Here is a 20,303-nt window from a genome sequence, read left to right as displayed (position 1 = left end):
TGTCCCTTGACAAGTGGGGTCAAACAAATGTTGGCAACAGTGAAGAAAGTGAACTAAACTTATGTATCAGTCTTCAACAACTCCACATTCCAGGTAGTACTGAAGGAAGACAGAATGTGAATTGTCATGTGCTGTTTCAGAGCCCTTCCTCCTTTAATTTAGTGACAAAATAAATGTTTTTACTCTTACAGTTTTTGGAATCAATGCTACCCACAACTGGAATCACCAAGGAAACAGAGAAACCATGCACTTTAGGCAATACACAGGAGTCAAAATGACCCTGCAAAATGCTGTTAAAAGTTATTAGTTACTTGTTATACCTACAGGTGAGCTTAGCCTAGGACCTGTCCTCTTCATTTTGTGCAAGCAATTGAAACTACAAAACATGTCTAATTTAGGCCCATTCATTTTAATTGATAATAAACAAATCACTCACATCCCTTTACATTACCACAAATTGCATTGAGGTCAATAGAATTCTACAGATTAAAAAACCCTTTACAAACCTGAAGGAGAGGAGGGGTTGTTGTTTTTAAAATAAAGCAAAACTATTTATTCCCCCCCCCCCCACACCCATACCTATTATTTTGTGCAAAACTCACCAATCCAACCTTTAGGGTCACTGAGACCCCAAGTGCACCTGCCAGTGTTTACAAGCAACCTATACCCCCACTTCAGCAAGTGGCCAGATTTAATGGCAACTTTCAGTCAATATCTTTGCAAAATGTGTTGTTAAAGGTTGCTCTCAACACTTCCAGGACACAGTGTCACTGGCCTCCTTCAAAATAATCAATGTAGTCCTCAGATTTTATTATTTGCTTCAATGCTGAACTACCAATGTGAGAAACAAGGTTGCCTTGTGCACAGCCTGTATAATAAGTTTACCAATACTCTCCCCAATGCTTTGTGCCATGTGAGAACATAGCAGTGGGCGAATTACTAGCACCTTTCAAACGAAGATTCCCAATGAGACAGTATATGCCTTCCAAACTCACTAACTGGAATACTGTATAATTTTGGCTGTGCTGCAATGGGCACAACAGGGTCAGAAGAACTACACCCAGTTTATTCACCCAAGTCTCAGCAATACATGCCTGGTTGGCTCCCTCATCCTTGATCAAACCATGAATGAACATAGTCTTATTATGTACCAACCTGGCATTAAGTAACAGCACCACCTGGTCAGATGGCTTGGCAAGAGAGCAACCAGATAGAGAGAGGGTCATAAGAGGAGATGGTCTGCAAACATCCATATGCTCTACTTCACATATGACTTGCCCTCTACCCAGTGCTGTATCTCCTACTGACCATAATCACAGGGATATGGGGAACCCTTATTATATTTGCCTCTGTTCTGTCCACTCAAACATCCTGCATGCTTCCATTTTTCTTATTCTGTTGGCTGATCTTCCCACCTCTCTTAATCCTCAAATTGTTTTTAAAACATCCTACATATGGGCTCTAATTCATAGGGTTAGCTGACAACTCTGTTCAGTGGAGCCACTTCCCTACAAACCTTTACATATGGTAAGAGGCCCATTGCTGTCCTCTCCCTTTAGCTGTTCCTTGGGTCCATTCGACTAACATGAGGTGTGATATTGCAGATGATGAACTGAAACAGTGATTTCCACTTTTCACGGTTTAGTCTCTTAAGGGTAATGGACCCAGCTCAGTGGTAGAGCATTGGCTCTGCAAGCACAAGGTCCCAGGTTCAATCCCTGGCATCTCCAGGTAGATGTGGGAATGTCCCGACTGGAAACCCTGCCAGTCTGACTCAGTATAAGACAGCTTCCTATGTTCCTAATGCATTTGCCCTATGCACAGTTACCTGGGAATAAGCCTCCCTTAAACAACATGTGGATATTTCTGGGTAAACATGCATACGATTGCCCTGTTAGCCTTTTATGCTACACTAGCTCCTATTCATCTTCTGTTACTGTTTTCACCACACTGCCTCCCCTTCCACCCCCAGAAACAGCATGCCTAATGAGCTACTGCAACTATAAAAGCAGCAGCTACAGGGTGAAACAAACCACATCAACGATGTATGTCATGTCTTCCTTTAAAGGACCCTGAAGCATTTTTTTAAAAAACACACCAAACGAACTGTATACACTGCTACAAGTGTGACTTTATCACCCATTACAGAACCACTGCAGAGAGGGACAGAGCTATTCTTTTACAGCTCACAGCTACACTATGCAAACACTTTAGGACATATAAATTGTGCCTACCTGGGGAGATTTAGAGAGGGACACGTTAAGCTCTCAGGCAGGTCTTTGGCTGTGTAAAAAGGTTTATTTCCACATTTTCCCCATAAAGAGCCCTCTGCTATTTTAAAAGCACACAAAGCAATCAAGAAAGGAGATCGGAACAAAATGTCCAAAACATTTTGCTTCAGTAAAATGCTGATATGTGAACATATAGCAGAAACTCTTTTATCAAATACTGAGTTGCAAAAGCTGTTGGGTATCCAGGATACTAATGTTTATTATATGCATTGAAGTTCCAATTATCTGTACCTCTGGCTGTCTGAGGGTTCCTCCAGATGACCTGTTTATTGAGCATTCATCCTGATTTGCTTGCACAAAGCTTACACAAAGGTTAAACTATGTCCAGTCATTATTGAGCATTTGTTATGAGGAGGTCATATGACAATTGGCATTCATTTTGAATTCATTCTGATTTGTCTCCATTGTCATTCTATATATTTCCATTAATATTTCATTTATCCCACACACTTCAGTGCATTTTCCTCATTGCAAAAAAGTAATTTTATTAAAAAGTAGATTTGTTGCACCATTGCATCAGAGCACTTTAATTGCACAAACCTAAATCTCCAGTATGCACTTAAATCTCTCTTACAAAATACTGACAGTGATTTGTATGTTTGTAAGCCCTTGAAAAGATAATGACTTGAATGCTAAGCAGGTATATTTGAGGACGGCATTCCATATTTAGGACACAATGGAAAAGGTCGTGTCTCTGACAGCCAACCCACCTAGCTTCTGAAAGTAGGGAACCCTGAGAAGGGCTTCAGCTGCAATCAGGAAACAGTATTTCATGGAAGAGGTCTTTCTCATCGCCTGTTACCTGATCCCTTTTTTAAAAAAAGTGGTGATGCCAAAGAATAAACCTGGGACCTTCTGAATGCAAAGTGTGTGTTATATTACTGAGTTTTGATCTTTTGGGAGTACAGGCGCACACACCGCAAGATTGGATGTCCTACATGGAACATCATCTCAGTTTCAGATGATGCAATTAACTCAGGCTTGACAAGCACATTGATTATTGCACCAACTTGGGAGCCTTAGAAGAACATGCATAATAGGACAAAATTAATACAGTTTCAGTCTTGCAATTCACAGCACCAAGCACCTGATATTTCTTTGAGTGTAACCTGTTTCCAGAACGAACAGAAATCGGACATTAATGATTCTGTAATACACACTCTGCTTTTCCATGCGGGATCAGATTATACAATGGATCCTTATTAAACATCACATTAGCAAATATCTTACTAGGTAGTGTGGGACACATTAAACTTTGGCCCAAAGGAGGTGGTAGTATCAAGAGTGCCTCTCTGTGACTCATGTGCAACGTATTTTAAAGATAAAATTGCTTATATCTGCTGGGCCCTTGACTCGACTATTAGATGAGTCCCAAGAGGAGTCCAAAACACTGTCCATTCCTGCTGTGTTGGATGAGTTAATAAGGCTGTGGACAAAGTGCTTGGTTTGGTGTGGGACACCACCTATATTCTTGCCCCTCATGGAGAATAAAAAGTAACAGGAAGGGACAACTGCTTGGGCTAGGGAGGTGATTAATGCCTCCTTGAGAGAGAGAGTGGTCCCTGCCTGCTAAAAGGAAGCAGTGGTAGGTCTTAGGAAACCCTTCCTGGATTCAGAAAACCTAAGTAATTACTACCAGACAGTAATTTCCTCTTCTTGGGCAAGGTCCTTGAGTGGCTGCAGGACAGAACCAGGCTCTCTTGGATGACTTGCATGACCTCTGTAGGGAGAGGCAGGGAGAGTGTGTCCCCGTTAATTCTCTTTGAATTCTCAGAGGCTTTTGATACCATAGACCATGGTATTCTTCTGGAGTAGCTGACTGAGTTCAGAGTGGGCAGCTCTACTTGCGATGGTTCCAGTCCTACTTGGATGATTATTTTCAGAGGGTAGTATTGGGGGAATATTGTTTGGTCCCGTGCAGCCTTTAGTGCAGAGTTCACCAATGTTCAAGGTTCACTTCTACATGAAACCACTGAGTGGGATTATCCAGAATTTTGCAGTATGATAGCTATTTCTGTCTGAGGACCATCAACACAGCAAATTTCCCTAATCCAAAAAACCAAACCAGCATGTAGGCAGTTGTACACACTGGGATGCAATGTGGTGCAGGGCAGGCTGAAATTTGGCTAGAGTCTGCTGCATATAGGAGACACATGGGATGCACATGAGTTTCTACATTATTAGATGTGGTCCGTTGTTCTCTGCCTACTGCTGGTGCAGCAGTTCTTATTTCTGCATTTAGATTGTGCCCATCCAGCAACAGCCCAAGCAAGCGGATTAGACTGAAAGTAAAGCTTTTTTGTAAAATGGTAAACCTAGTAAAAATAAAATAAAATAAAACCAACCACTGCATATATCTCATGTGGTACTAGACCTCAGTCTACCAGAATCTAAGCCCCTTGGGCTGAAAGTCCAAATTGTAATACTTTTGCCCCACCAGATGGAGCTGTTGTCCACACCAAAACAGCCGGGTTGTTCACGTGCAATGTGTAAAGGGTAAGAATGCAGACAAGATGATTAGTTGTTTTTCAGTTCAAAAGGGCTGAATTGGAGTTAAGCCTGACACACAGAGACAAAACCAAAGCATGGAGGTTGCATCAAGTGCTGCTTTGCAGAGCATGCTCCACTGTACAAGACGTTTGTAAATTCTTGAAGTGTAGATGTGTAGATTTTTCGCCGCACCATTGGTAACCATTGCCCAAAAGCAAGCCATTGAAATGGGAGCAGTGGAAACTCCTTGTATCCACCTGGCAAATACATAAATGCAAACTGATTGCCACAATGGAGTACTCTCCATGCAGTTGCATTCTGAGTGGCAAGCACACTGCTTATTCAGGTTCCATTCATCTACAGATATACATGCCCTAGAGAGATAATAACATAATTAATCACCCTGCTAGATCAGACCAATAGCCCATCTAGACCAGCTTCCTGCTCTCATAGTGGCCTAACAGATGCCTAGAAGCAGGACCTTAGTGTAACAGCACTTTCCTCCTGTGGGTTCCAGGAATTGGTTTTCAGAAGCATACTGCCACAGACCATGCAGGCAGAGCATAGCCATCCTGGCTAATTACCATTTATAGCCTTATCCTCCATGAATATGTCTAAATAAATTCTAACCCTCATTTCAAGCCATCCACCTTGCTGGCCATCACTGCCCACCTCCAGTGGGATTGAATTCTATAGGTTAACTATGTGCTGTGTCGTCCCACATTCAGCTTCAATGGATGGCTTTGAGTTCTAGTGTTATGAGAGGGAGAAAAATTGTTCTCTGTCCACTTTCTCTGAAACATGCATAATTTTATATGCTTCCATCATGTTGCCTCTTACTCGCCTTTTCTCTAAACTGAAAAGTCTCAAGTGTTGTAATTTTTGCTCATAGAGATGTGTGCTGCTGCCACATATGTGCCTCCTGAGCAGGTTCTTTCTTCTGATTTTTTTAAAAAAACGTATCAGGATATTGAGCAAGGCCACTAAATTCCACGTGCCTAAATTTAGAAGAGTAAAGGCACTGCAAAGAGGGACATCTCCTGTCCCAGCCAGGATGTCTGGTCATTTCATGTGAGAGCAGCTGTAGCAATATCTGTTACCCGAGGCATCCGGTTACTAACAACTGCACCATGCATGTACTAACAGATATTGCCACAAGCAAGTGGAAGGGATCTGGTTATGAGAGTATCATAGCAGCAGCAGGTGTCACATGTTAGCTCAGGAAGGTAGTGTTACTTCAGACAATGGATGTAGCAAGAGCACACCGAGAGGCTACACTGTGCATCCTTTCACTAAGGGAACAAGGCTGGCGATTTGAACCAACAGGTTGCCAATTATTTCCTTGTGGCCTTTGGCAAAACATTATTTGGGGGGAAAAGACTGATGCTGAAAATAAAGCATGCCTGGAAGACATGCTCTTGGACACAAAGACTCAGTTTCCCTTGTTCTCAGAGTCAAGTGCTCCCGTGGTCCCTATTCACCAGGTATAATACCTATTTTCTGCTGCCAAATCACTGCCCTTGTTTGCCCTGTGTTGCCTTCAGAGTGGCCTTTAAAAGTATTTGTTAGCGGGCAGCATTGCAATTCTTCAAGCGTTAGCATCTTTCCCAGTGTATCTAGATGTGGGGACAGAGGCATCTTGACTCTAACCACGCCTGCATGTAAATGAGCACAGACAGCAATGTGTCTTGTAAACTACAGGGTGTCGATGACAACTGTATTTTTGAACTGTTAAGCAGGATACATTGTAGGAGAAGGAAAATCCAGGTTCACATCCCTCTCCAGCTATGAAACTATGAAATGGGTAGCCCTGGACCAGTCACCATATTATAATAGTGTTAGCTGGGATCTTGGAGGCCATGTAGCCCAAACCCCTGCTCTGTGCAGGTTCTGAAATGGAAGATGCAAGTCAGAGCCAGCCACCTATAAGGCAACAACCTCGGGCAGCAGGACCCACAGGGATCTCCAAGGAACGTATCACCTGCCACTGCAGCAGCAGTAGCAACAATAGCTGCAGCACAATCCTTGGAGGCCAGATCTGATGCCTCCTCAGCAGCACTTCCACACCACCTCTACAGTGGCCTCTCAGCGAATAGGAGGCTCTGCTGGTCTCCTCCCACCCCTAGGAAGGAAACGTTGGGGGATGTCCTCTGGGTCTTCTGGGTTCTGCACCCACCCAGTATAATTCAGAGCAGACCCCTTTTCCTCCCATGACTGCCTTTGATTCCCACTTCAAAAGTCTGCTAATGTTGATTTACTTCCCCCCTTGTTCCTGGTGTAGATCTTCACTCACCCCTTTTTCCCTGGCCAAGGCGTGTGTGCCATTTTGAGGTTCCTCTCAGGTGCCAAAATGTCTTAGGCCAGCCCTGATGCAAGTACAGAGACACTGACAGATGGCCAGTCAACCTCTGCTTGAACACCCCCAGTGAAGGACAGTCCACTGCTACATGACACAATTTGTTCCAAAGTCATATAGGGGTTTATCTTGCTTCCCTGCAATTTCCAGCATCTACCTATTAGTTTTAGTCCTGCCCTCTGAAGCAACAGAGAACAAGCCTGCTCCATCTTCCACGTGACAGTCCTTCAGATATTTGAAGAGAGTATCTATCCTGTCTCCCCTAATTCTTTCACTCTCCGGGCTAAACAGGACACAGTACACCAAACTATCGGCCTGACCATCTACTAAACTGGACACAGTACACCAGACTATCAGTGAATCTCCCTTCACAGGGGTTTACACTTCACAGCTAACTTTACAGGGTTATTTCTAGGGTAAATAAGGGAGCAACCTCTTATGATAGATAGAAATATAACAACAACAGGCAAGTATATCTCCCACACCCACACATATATCTGCTACTGCAGACTAAATAAAGACAGAAGTTGGAGGACCACCTTCAACAATGTGAAAAATGTGAAAAGGCCTTTAAGCACTGACTTTGGGATGGCAAAGCGGGATGTTATACAGAGTGTCTTTATTTTTGTCTGTGAGATGACAGAAGGTATGCAGCTGTGTAGAGCAAAGATTAACATATAAAGTGCTGCTCTGAACAGAGGTACACTCATCCTGGCACTCTGAAATGGCTAGTCTAACATAGCCTTGGCTTTCGATTGAGGAAGGAGCCACAAGTGTGGCTCTCATTTGTTCTCATTCCTCGCATTAGGGGGACCCACCCATCTGGTGTTTTATTGTGGGTGTATTCTGCAACAACAGTGCATTAGTGCTGGATTTATTCTGCTTTCTTTTAATTGAGGGGCTATAGCACAACAAAAGTGGGACAAAAACTCCCCAGAACATTTGTGGTTTGAAAAGTTATGAGGTTTCAGCAGGATGTTACAGGATATGCACTGACTGGGAATGACCGCCCCAAAACAATTGAAACTTCAAACAGTATTAGAAGAGGAACTGTGTATGACTGCACTGATAGCAACATGAATACAGTATGCAATAAAAAGAACATCTAGCGTAGCCCTAGGTTGGGATACCCATGTGAAAGCCCAACCATTGGTTGGATCAAGACAAGCGTGTTTGTCAACCCACACAATTTCCTGTGCACTGCAGAGGGGGATGAGAAGGAGTCCTAATGTTTGAAACAGGCTCTGGGGCCAAGCAATAGTCAGCCCTGAATCAAAATGAAGCCTGAGCCTTTGGGGGACGTTTACACATTCCCAAAGTGATCTCAGATTAGTCTGAAGGAGAAGGCAAGGGTTCCTGAGACTGGTTTTGTAATAAGTAAAATCAACAAACACGCAGCAAAGTAGTGACTGGGTTTTAGGCTGGCTCCTGATTTTTCCAGGGAGACAGCAACCATCTGCGGCTAGATTCTCTAGATCAATGTATAATGTTTGCTGGTTTTATGCATCCTGAAATCAAACCCAAAAGCCATGTGGTAAGTCAATATAAGGAAACTATCAGTTTGTAAATTGATACCCTTTGGATTTCAATATTTGCAAAAGATTAAGTAGCAGGGTTTGACAATGACAGGAGGAGTTGTTGAGAGGAAAGGAATGGTTATTATACTTCCTGTGCATTTGCTGAATGATCACTCCAAGTACATTCATTCTGATTTCAGTCGTCCTAAGCTACACTGAGGGGCAATGGAGGAGGAATGTCTCCGAGATATGCATCCAGAGGACTCACCTGTTAGAAAGTTTCTCAGTTCCAACATAGAGAGCACTCCTTATAAGACCAGCCCGAGTTCCCATAAAGGCCATATCCACCCCTCCTTCAGCCTCACTGTTGGATGCAGTTGCACAGAAAGAGAGAGACAAATATATATAGCATTAGGTTTCTGCAGAACCAGTTCAATATACTTTGCACCAAACAACCTGAAGTTAGTGGGGCATAGAATACAGGCTTTGCATACAAAAGACCCTACGTTCAGTTCCCACCATCTCCAGGAAGAGCTGGGAAAGGCTGGAGAGTAGCTGCCAGTTAGTGCAGACAATACTGTGCTGGATAGACTCATCTGACTCAGCATAAGGCAGTTTCCAATGTTCCTATGCAATCACCGCACACATGTCACCACCATCACCACTTTCCAATGTTACAGAGGGTGATGGGATTCTATTCTTGGCCTGCGGAACTGCAGCTTTCTTATTTTCTTTCTTTAAGAAATCATTCCCTATGAGGAAAAGCTAACTCTCCACCCCCATCATTCAGCCTGTTCACTGAGGTCCAGCTCCAAAGGCCTGTTGGCAGTTTCCTCACTGCAAGAAGTGAAGTTACAGAGAACCAGGCAGAGGACCTTCTCAGTTGCCGCACCCACCCTGTGGAATGTTCTCCCATCAAATGTCAAACAGATAAATAACTACATAATTTTCTGAAGACATCTGAAGGCAGCCCTGTATTGGGAAGTTTCTAATGTTTGATGTTTTGCTGTGCTTTTATTATGCTGGAAACTGCCCAGGGTGGCTGGGGCAACCCAGTCAGATAGGTGGGGTATAAGATGGTAATATTAATATTATTATTATTATTATTATTATTATTATTATTATTATTATTAATAGGCCCCACATAGAGCACATTAAAGTAATCTAGTCTGGATTCAGCAAGAACATATTTAGATGTGGCAAAACCTGCCTTAAATTATGGAGCATGCACTTACTCAGACAGGTTGAGTGCTAATGTTGTCCAGTAGGCTTCCATGGGTGCTGTTACTACAGCATCAAACAACACCTCTTGAACTAATTCTTCATCGCCTGGGCATGAGAACGAAGAGAGAGAAAGGAGAAAGACGAAGTGTAAAGACTAAGTAAGGTTTTATGACGCTTTGAATACCTTCTTTTGTTATATGTGTGTACATTTATCGACCCTAATGCATGGTTTGCATGCATGGTCTTTTCCTAATTTTATGCTAGGATCTAGGAATCTGTATTTATTCACCATTTGTAGAATTTGGTACAAAGCACCCGCAAACTATCTCATATATTAAGGTAAAGGGGCCCCTGACCATTAGGTCCAGCCGTGACCGACTCTGGGGTTGCGGCGCTCATCTCGCTTTATTGGCCGAGGGAGCCAGCGTACAGCTTCTGGGTCATGTGGCCAGCACGACTAAGCCGCTTCTGGCGAACCAGAGCAACGCACGGAAACGCTGTTTACCTACTGTCTTTCCATTTCTCAATTTTCCAGTCTTAAGTTTAGTTACCTCTTTTTTTAAAAAATCCTTTTCAGTTGAAGTAAGTCACACGAAACAATACAATAAAAATAATTCAAATACAAAAAAGTAGTGCAGTACAGCTAAAAGAGACTTATTTAGCTCTCCACATTTTGCAACAATTTTTACAATCATCATGAAAATTCACCAGCATTTTAATGAAAAATTCTCCTTAAAACACATTTTTATATGCTGTTTTGATTAACGTACACATTTTTGCAAACAATCTCCACTAATATAATGCATTTTATATTTTATTTTCACTAATATATTCATTTTTAATGCACACTTTCTCCCAATATATGCATGTTTAAAAACCGCAAGATTCGGTTAGCATATCGATTAAGAAAGTATAAATTTGATAGATTTGGCTTTAGAAGTCTAATTTAGAATTCCACACCATCTAAAGAGTACCATATTGGATGTCCCTGTCTGGCTGAAACAAATAGGTGGCTTAACTCAGAGTAACTTTCTTCTTGTTAATGAGGCATATTTACCTCCCGAGTCCTACTTCATTCAAGCCTCTGGAGAGAGGTTTGCTCTCCAGAACATCCTTGCCTAGAAAAGGCAGGCTACTGGGCTGATAGGCTGAAGCTAGATGAAGAAATCATAACTTAGTGGTACAGGTTCTGTCTTCCATACAGAGGGTTCTGGGTTCAATCCCTGGCATCTCCAAGTAGGTCTACCTGAGACACTGGAAACCCACTGCCAGTGAGCACACACAGTACTGAGTTAGATGGACCATTGGTCTGACTCAGTATGAGGCAGCTTCCTATGTTCCTATGAAGGAGGCAGATGTGACAGTGGGAGACAAAGGTTAAGTTAATACATAAAGAGAGACAGATACATTAATAGTTGCTAGCAATCAAAGCCATGATAGCCGAAAGCTCAACTTTCATTTTCAGTGAGCAGCATGCCTCTGACTAACCGAACAAAGCTGGGAGATTAATGAGAAGAGGTGGATGTCACCATCTGCCTAGGCATGGGCTGAACCTGCCAGTTCCAATTTGCAGTTAATTTGAAAACCAAGGCAGGGTCAGAATTAATTATGAGTAGGCAGTGGTACCATACTGATTACATCGTCAGCATACAGTGGGGGCACATTGACCTCACAGCATGTTGTACGCTGGACAGGAGGAATCCTCAGGTGAGACAGAAAAGGGGGGAATGTGGAAGAAGACGTGGCAGGACTGTGGCTCTCCATCGTACAAGGATTTTGGATGTGGCACACAGGTTAAACATCTTGACTGCCCCAGTGCTTCATTCATGCTTAATGCTTTTGTACTCCACTTCTGCAATTATGGGATCTGACCTCTCTTGAATAGCGACAATGTCACACATAGATGAAGTAACTTGCTATCATATGTAGGGATGGTGGAGAAATTAATTTCATTTTGCATTTAAAGCCAAACCTACCTAATCAACGCATTCTGAAACAATACATGAACCATCCTTTGAAATTCACACTTTTGCAAATGTTGCAGTGCATTTCTCCAGCCACGAATACTGTAGCCATATACTGTAGTGTGCATAAAAATGCACTTATTAGTAAAAATAATATACAAAAATGCATCATATTATGGAAACTTGCTTTGTAAAAGTGTATACTAAGGCAAAATTGCATACAAAAATGTGTTCCATTAGAATGTTGATGAATCTTCATGAGGACTTTAAAAAAAAAAGCAAATCTGGAGACCTGAACTTAAGAGCGGAAAAACGAGAAACAGAGAGAAACCAAAATTGGCAGATTCTCCCATCCCTAATCATAATAAGGCTTCACGTTAGGATGTATTCCAGGAGTAATCTTTCAGAACTCACATTCCAGGTCAGCTTCTTCTCCTGTGAGAAAACGGATCACGGCCTCTAACTGACTCAGCTTCCTGTGATCTGGATCAATATCTGTAATGCAATAAATCCTAGAAAGAAAGAGACCAAAAATGTGATTCAGAAGTTCCTTTGGACAACTTTTCTGCACTCATAAGAGGTGTCCTGGCAAATCTGCATGCTTGGGATGGAGCTCAAACCTCAGTTGGAACAACTCCTATGATTTCTGATCTCCAGTATATACTTAAGAAATGAAGACAGTTGCCATGGCTAAGACCTGCCAGCTCCGGACCCAAGTGTCCACTACTCACAGTAATGGAGACCCTATGGCCTAGGGCATGGGTAGGCAAACTAAGGCCTGGGGACCGGATTCGGCCCAATCGCCTTCTAAATCCGGCCCGCAGACGGTCCAGGAATCAGAATGTTTTTACATGAGTAGAATGTGCCCTTTTATTTAAAATGCATCTCTGGGTTATTTGTGGGGCACAGGAATTCGTTCACATTTTTTTTTCCAAAATCTAGTCCAGTCCCCCACAAGGTCTGAGGGACAGTGGACCGGCCCCCTGCTGAAAAAGTTTGCTGACCCCTGCCCTAGGGCATGTTCTGTGACTGAAAAATTGGTCCAGAAAGTAACATCAAAACCATCCTTTGCACCCATATCAGTGCATCAGGAACAAAGAATATTACTTGGTTTCTAGGTCTATGCACTTGCTCAAGATGCCTCACTGCATAGATATCTGGAAGCAAAGGCAAGAACTTGAATCAAATTGCTCCAAAAATATAGCTCTGCACTTCAGCTACAAATTATATCCATGCTAAGTGGGTGCAGCTCAACAATCAATCATTTGAGGATATCAGTGATGGAGCTGGATTAGGGCTACTGTAGAGAATGTTTTGATAAGAATAAAAGATTACTGAGAAAACGTAGTTCTAACTTAAGGGGGGGTGGAGTTGTGCAGTTTGTTTATTTAGCATCTAGGGAAGTTAGGCTCCTCACAAAAAGTTTAAAATAACACAGTGCAGTTATTTCATGGGATCCACATTGTTCCTCAGGATACAGACTTACATAGACAAATGTTGCTGCCTGAAGACGGGGCATTGGTTCATACAGGGCAGCAGGCAAAAATAATTTATTTTCTCCAACACTGCTAAGATCCTTTAACTGGAGATTCCAGGGACTGAACACAAGACCTTCTGCATGCAAAAATGTCACCTGCCACTGAGCTTTGGCCCCTTAGATGCCAGGACCATATTTTCTCAAGGCCTTCAATGTAAAGTCCCCAAAGCCAAGCAGCAGCTCGTCTCCTTCCCAGGTCCCTCCCAAATTAGAAGAATTCCTGCCACTTACCATTCATTGGCTAAAGTCAAGTCTGGCTGCAGCAGATCATGTAAACCTGAAACCAAAAAGCAAATGGTGCAATAAAGACTCATTTATTCACAGTCTTATGAATTCCTCTGTATGCTCAACATGTTGTTGTATCCTGTGTTTTCCCCCAGGAATTGAAATGGGAGGGTGAATTTTCAGGGGGTGAAGATAAGACCTCTAGAACTCAGTGAATGTGAGCTCAGGCTGTGGGGGTGTTTAAATTATTTTCCCTCTTTAGATCACAACCCATTTCCTGTTTATAGGTCATCCTGTTTGAATCACATGGTTTAGATGTGTTATAAAACCATGGGTTCTAAAATTCCACATTCTGAGAAAGGGGTGTGGCCCAGGAAAGGTCCTGGGGGTCAGACAGAGAGTCCAGGAAGACCATATCCTACTCCCAGGCCTTAAGTTCCTCACTACAGGTACATATGAACCAGTTTTTATTTGGTTAAATTGGGGAATGTGTTCCCATAGTATGTATTTCGGGGATTTAATTAATAGGCTTCTATTGCCAAGCTCTTGATTCAAATACTTAGGAGATGTGGCAGTGTTGTGTGGCAAAGGAAAGAACAGTTTGAGATATGAACCCAGCTGTGTTAAAACAAGGCAATGTTCCATCAGTTCTCCCTGTGATTGCTTGATGAAACTATGCCATTCATCCTACCTTCTTCCACTGAAGTGTCCCCAAGCAGGATGTATTCACCATGCCCTCGCGATAGAACGACTCCCAGACTGTGGATTAAGAGATGAAAGAGAAAATGTTTTCCAGCAAGGAGACTTGCAAAGGCCTGTATTGTGTGGTGGAGCTACTACTGTAATAAACACCAACTTACTTGCACTGAAAATTTCTCCTCATTTACACATTGCTGAATTAACATTCTAAAATGTCAAACTTGGATTTTGATAGCGTAAGTTGAATGCTGCCATGAAAAACTGATTTTTAAGTAGTGAATCATCACTTAAATTGAACTCTCATTACTGAAACATACATTGTGAAATTCCAAATTACAGGAATGCAACTAACCAGTAAAAGAATAAGGCTAGAAAGGACCTGAGAATGAACTAAGTCCTTAAAAGTAACAGCATATGGTGCAGGCCTTCTAGGAATGTAGCACTTTGGGACGGCATTGGGAGAATATATGACCAAGTGAGGACAGCAACAAAGTGTCCTTAATCCTGCTCAAGCCAGCCACCCATCCCCATTTCCAGGATACTCTATTTCGTAACCTACCTCGTTTTCCATCCCTACTCCCCACCTTAGGTCAGTTAGTATTTTGTGGCCACTGGTCACACCCACTCTTCATTGAGCTATTTCCCAATCCTTAACGCTTTAAAAAAATATGTTTTGTACTTCTCCAAACTTTGATGGTTTCCCCAAGCCTGCAGCTGCCTCCCTCTGGTGTGTGGATGATGCCAGTTTGACTGCAATCAGAGTTGGATATATATTTATGTTCTCCTTTATCAAGGTCCTGCTGTTCATTGAAATATATGAAGTGTCCGTCTCTCTGAGGCCCAGGCTTTCATTTTAAATACAGGGAGAGCATGTTATCTTCCACCTATATTTGGTATAGTCCAGGAAGGGCTATAAAGGTAAAGGTAAAGGTACCCCTGCCCGTACGGGCCAGTCTTGACAGACTCTGGGGTTGTGCGCCCATCTCACTTAAGAGGCCAGGGGCCAGCGCTGTCCGGAGACACTTCCGGGTCACGTGGCCAGCGTGACATCGCTGCTCTGGCGAGCCAGAGCCGCACACGGAAACGCCGTTTACCTTCCCGCTGGTAAGTGGTCCCTATTTATCTACTTGCACCCGGAGGTGCTTTCGAACTGCTAGGTTGGCAGGCGCTGGGACCGAGCAGCGGGAGCGCACCCCGCCGCAGGGATTCGAACCGCCGACCTTTCGATCGGCAAGCCCTAGGCGCTGAGGCTTTAACCCACAGCGCCACTTCAGTCCTAAAGCAGGTCTTCCTCAGATTAACCTCACCATTGAGACTACCGTGTGCTTAATTAAAAGCAATCTAGATGTCTCCACAAGTGAGCCAAGGCAAGTGGTCTGACTGTGCAGATGTCTCCCACCTCCTAGCCCATATAAACATGGACAATGCTTATTAAAATGAGATGTGCTGTAGATGAAGTCCACCCAGCTATCAAGTGCTGCATTTTAGATGCCCTTTTCTTTTATTCCAGAGGTCCAGAGGTAAGTTGTAGTCACTTTTTAAAGTTCTTAAATTAGTATAAATCAGAGGTGGGAAACCGGGGACCCTCCAGATGTGGTTGGATCAACCCCCATGGGCATAACCAGTGGTCAGGGACAGTGGGAGCTGCAGTGCAGCAACGTCTGGAAAGCCACATGTTCCCAACCCTTGCTCTAAGGGACCGTCCCACTCACCTAAAGGGTGTGCCGCTGATATCAGTAAAGAAATAGTCATTAGTGAGGAAGAGAACCCGTTTCTGGAAAAGAAGAGAGAGAGAAATCACAACCGGAAGTGTAGTTTTGTCTCTTAAATGTGACCACTGGTCATGTCCAAATAGCGGCTGCATTTCAACAAGGATAGTCAGGATCTCTCCAAAGGTCCTGCTCCGTCACCTAAAGAGTGTTGTCTTCTTATTGGAGGAATTTAGAAGCAGGATTATTTTCTTGGGTGTTGCTTTTTTGGAACACCAGACAGGAGTCACTCCATACATGCATTAAAGAATCTCAAGACAAAGACAACCCCCTGGTTAAAGAAAACTTAAATCTTATGGATTGGAAGTGATTAATTAATTTGGTATACCTGAATTGAAAAACAACAACTGAATAGTATTGAAGAAAAACACAAACATATTTCACTTTTTTTTAGGCGATGCACCAACAGGTTGCAGCAGGTAGCATCTGAGAAGCACTTCTCCCACTGTCACAACACTAGAATTGCTGAAAGTTGGAAGATTCAGGACAGAAAAAAATAAAGTACATTGAAGGGATTGTGACAGTTTAGTTCATGAGACTTAACATCTACTTTGGGAGAGAAGCAGAATCCTTCCAGTAGATCTCATTGCAGCAGTGACTCTGATGAGTTATTAAATCCATATAACCCTGCTCCAGGACTAGATGCATCCACACCAACTGCCATGGGAAGCCCTCAGACCTCCAGTTAAGCAGCCCTCCATCAAATGCTTGCCCCTTTGCTAACTCGCAGGTTGATGTTCTTGCGGGCCCTTTCCAAATAGGATTATCTGTGACAGTGAGGTCTCAAACCTGTTGCCAGCTTGCTCAGACTTCTCTTGCAGGTGCACACTAGCGACACAATATGTGCTGGAGGCGGACAGGATTAGAACGCAAAGACCACCGACAGCAAAATCCGTGGGCAGATTGCTCCAGCCCTGCTTCAGTACACCTCAAGTGTTGCAAAACCCTCCAAAGAGCCTTATCTGTGCCAGACCTGCCATAACTCAACAGATGGGCTAGATGGAGTTACCAAAGGGATTGGAGACATGAGAGAGAAGGTAGCAGAGCAGCAGGATCAGAGTCTCTGTCCTTGTAGCTCACTTCCACTATCACTGCAGTCACATGAGACTGTCTCTCTCTCCTCTCTCTCCACCACTGCCCCTCCTCCTGCCCGCTAAGCACTAATCCTCAGTGTACTGGAAATCCATCTGGCACAATGACAGCAGGCATCGGGGGGGATCGAGGCAGAACTGTCCATGCATCACAAAGATAGATTGCTGGCTGCCAGCTGAGCATTTCAAAAATATCTTGGCTGACTTCATTAACTGGCCAAGCATGGACAGCCCAACAGCCCTGAAGGTTTGTGTGTTGGCTGCCCAGAATCAGGTGGCTTCCCTATGTTCAGCCTGCAGGGCAGGGGAAGGAAAATGCCCACCTCAACTTATAACTGTGAAAGATTCAAGGCTTCCCTCTGTGTGTCCAATTCTTATTACTTTTATTGCATTTGGGTCACTTTTAATATTTTACTCTCGGATTCTTACCCTGCCATAAAAACATATTGGTCCATCACTTTTTCCAAAACGCTTCACAGTGACTTACAAAATATTAACATACAGAAATTACCAAACACTTAAAATCCATTAACAGTGAATAAAGCATAAGAATAATAAAAGTGTTCAGCCACCCATAAGCATAAAAAGGACAAATTCTAGTCCACTAAAACCAGGCAAGAATCATTCCACATTAGGATACACTTGTGAAGTGTAATAGATGCCAGGATTGTAACAGGGCTTTCCCACCTCATTCCTGCAGCCCCTTCCAGCTCCTGAAAAGCCACTTGGTAATTCCTCTGGCATAGTGTGGGATGTGTATGTGTCCCGGGTGAGGGTGAATCCCAAAATGAGACATGGACCCTTTTTATGCAAGTGGAAGTGCCTTCCTTTCACACGAGGGGCTGCCTTGTGTGTTCAGTGTGTTCAGGTCAGTATTTCTTAGCATAGTCTCCTACCTCACAAGGTTATTGCAAAGATAAAATAGGACAGGAAGAGAAGTCATTATATTTAAAGTAAGAGAAAACAGTAAAAAAAAAAAGTAGGGAAATGAAAGAAAATGAAAAATGACTGATAAAAATAGGCACTATTAAACATTTTGTATTAAGAAATATCCATTTGAATTGCTGAGAGAAAATTATACTACAGTTTTATTTTAGGGGGGGGGGAGTAAGTAATAAAATATTTGTTTTTAAAAAGCATTTCTGAGTAACTCTTCTGCCAGACACAAAAAGTGACAAGACACTCTCGACTATAGCAGGACATGATACAGTGCAGGGGTGCCTATGAAAGAAACAGATAAAACTTGATTTCATCAGATTTTCCCCACTCTGCCAGTTTCCTTTTCCCTGTTGTTTTTGTCTGAGTACTGATGTTAACTGGTAAAGTACATGAACTCTATACCACGCACACAGATTTACACAAAGGAGTCTTGCAATCTCAATTCCAATATTTAATTAATAAACACTAAGGGATAAGTGAGCTATTTTGTGTAACTTGAAAGTCGACTGAAAGTCTGTGAGCACAGAACAAGGGCAAGCAAAGGCTGAAGTTAATGTGTGTGTGTGTGTGGAAAAGGAAGAAGGTGAGAAAAGGCATGGCATAAGCTCCCATGGGACCTTTCTTTGCTAACCTTTAAAATGCTTTTTCATTGTGCTCTGAGAGAAAGAGAAAAATATACCATTAGCTAATTGAATTTATGGCGGATCCAAAAGCTGAAAGAATTGCATTGCCAACCTGCATAAGAAAAATGTATAGGAGCTATAAAAAGGCTAGTAAAACTGGGTAAAGACAATTGGTCTATTATTATTATTATTATTATTATTATTATTATTATTATTATTATTATTATTATTTCCCACCTTTCCCCCCCCCCAATGAGCTCAAGGTGGCATACATTGCTCTTCCCCCTCCTCATTTAATCCCCACAACAACCCTGTGAGGAAAGTTAGGCTGAGAGGCACTAACTGGCCCAAGGTCATCCAGTGAGCTTTGTGGCTGAGTGAGATTTGAACCCTGGTCTCCCAGGTCCTGGTCTGACACTTTAACCACTGCACTTAGCTTTCAGGAGAGTTGAAGGTATCTTAAACAATGGTTGATGTATGGACTGCCTCCACAGCAGATGTCAGGTCATAAGAATATTAATCTGGGGAGAAATGTTCTGTCAAGAGGTTTAACCAGAGGCGGCAGTAGGGCACACACACCCGGCAAAAAAGCATGTGTGTGGCAGTGGTGGACACTGGGCCTTTAAATTCCAGCAGTGCCCAGTGTGACGCTAAAATTTGGCACACCCACCCACCTTCTTGCCTTCCATTGTTCATCAATGTTGTGGCACCCAGATTAAGGGAAGTAATAGTACTGCCACTCTATTCTGTCTTGGTCAGACCACACCTGGAATACTATGTACAATTCTGGGTGCCACAATTTAAGAAGGATACTGACAAGCTGGAATGTGTGCAGAGGATGGCATCCAAGATGACAAAGGGTCTGGAAACCAAGCCTGCTGAGGAACAATTGAGAGAAGTGGGTATGTTTGGCCTGGATATGAGGAGACCGAGAGGAGATATGACAGCCATCTTCAAATATTTAAAGGGCTGTCACACAGAAGATGGAGCAAGCTTGATTTTTCCTGTTCTGGAGGGAAGGACTCAAACCAATGGCTTCTAGTTAAAAGAAAGGAGATTCTGACTAAATGTATTTCTGACAAAACAAAATAAAAAAATTCCTTCCAGTAGCACCTTAAAGACCAACTAAGTTAGTTCTTAGTTCTGACAGTAAGAGCTATTTGACAGTGGAACAGATTCCCTGGGGAGGTTGTGGACTCTCCTTCATTGGAGATTTTTAAGTAGAGGAAGGATGGCCATCTGTCATCTGCAGGGGGTTGGAGTAGATGACCCTTGGGGTCCCTTCCAACTCTACAATTCCAGGATTCTATAACATTAGCTAAATATTCTTGAGACTGACTGGCAGCGGCTCTCATGAATTATAATATTCTGTGTTTATGCGTCTGTAATACTTTAGGGTAATTATGTTACGTAATGTAAATTACAGCTTATTAAGAAATAAGCAAGTCCCACAACTATTGTGTATCTCAAGGTTAAAATGGGCAGAAAAGGGCGAAAGAAACATGCAGGCCGCTGGAAAAAAAATATTCAAAACAAAATCCATAATAAGACAGAAAACTCTAAGGAGCAATAACAGGA

General features: G+C 42.8%; 1 protein-coding gene and 1 long non-coding RNA gene across 2 annotated transcripts in view; one reads left to right on the top strand and one right to left on the bottom strand.

The window, feature by feature from the left end:
• The window catches only part of CACNA2D4 (calcium voltage-gated channel auxiliary subunit alpha2delta 4), a 168,469-nt gene that overhangs the window by 93,901 nt on the left and 54,265 nt on the right, over positions 1–20,303 (bottom strand). Inside the window, exons 18-23 of the mRNA XM_079992286.1 lie at positions 16,016–16,077; positions 14,296–14,363; positions 13,611–13,656; positions 12,257–12,354; positions 9,890–9,983; positions 8,923–9,018 (exon numbers count right to left, since the gene is read on the bottom strand). Of these exons, the coding sequence (XP_079848412.1) occupies positions 8,923–9,018; positions 9,890–9,983; positions 12,257–12,354; positions 13,611–13,656; positions 14,296–14,363; positions 16,016–16,077 (464 nt within the window). The remainder of the gene's footprint in view (positions 1–8,922; positions 9,019–9,889; positions 9,984–12,256; positions 12,355–13,610; positions 13,657–14,295; positions 14,364–16,015; positions 16,078–20,303) is intronic.
• LOC307225396 lies at positions 8,195–18,582 on the top strand. Its single transcript, XR_013842969.1, has 3 exons — positions 8,195–8,671; positions 13,892–14,053; positions 16,467–18,582. It is a non-coding gene; the product is annotated as an uncharacterized lncRNA (long non-coding RNA).

This window comes from Podarcis cretensis (assembly GCF_951804945.1).
Source record: "Podarcis cretensis genome assembly, chromosome: 10".
Classification (NCBI taxonomy): Eukaryota; Metazoa; Chordata; class Lepidosauria; order Squamata; family Lacertidae; genus Podarcis; species Podarcis cretensis.
The sequence above is the reverse complement of the archived record's forward strand: the minus strand, read 5'-3'. Positions and strand labels throughout refer to the sequence as shown.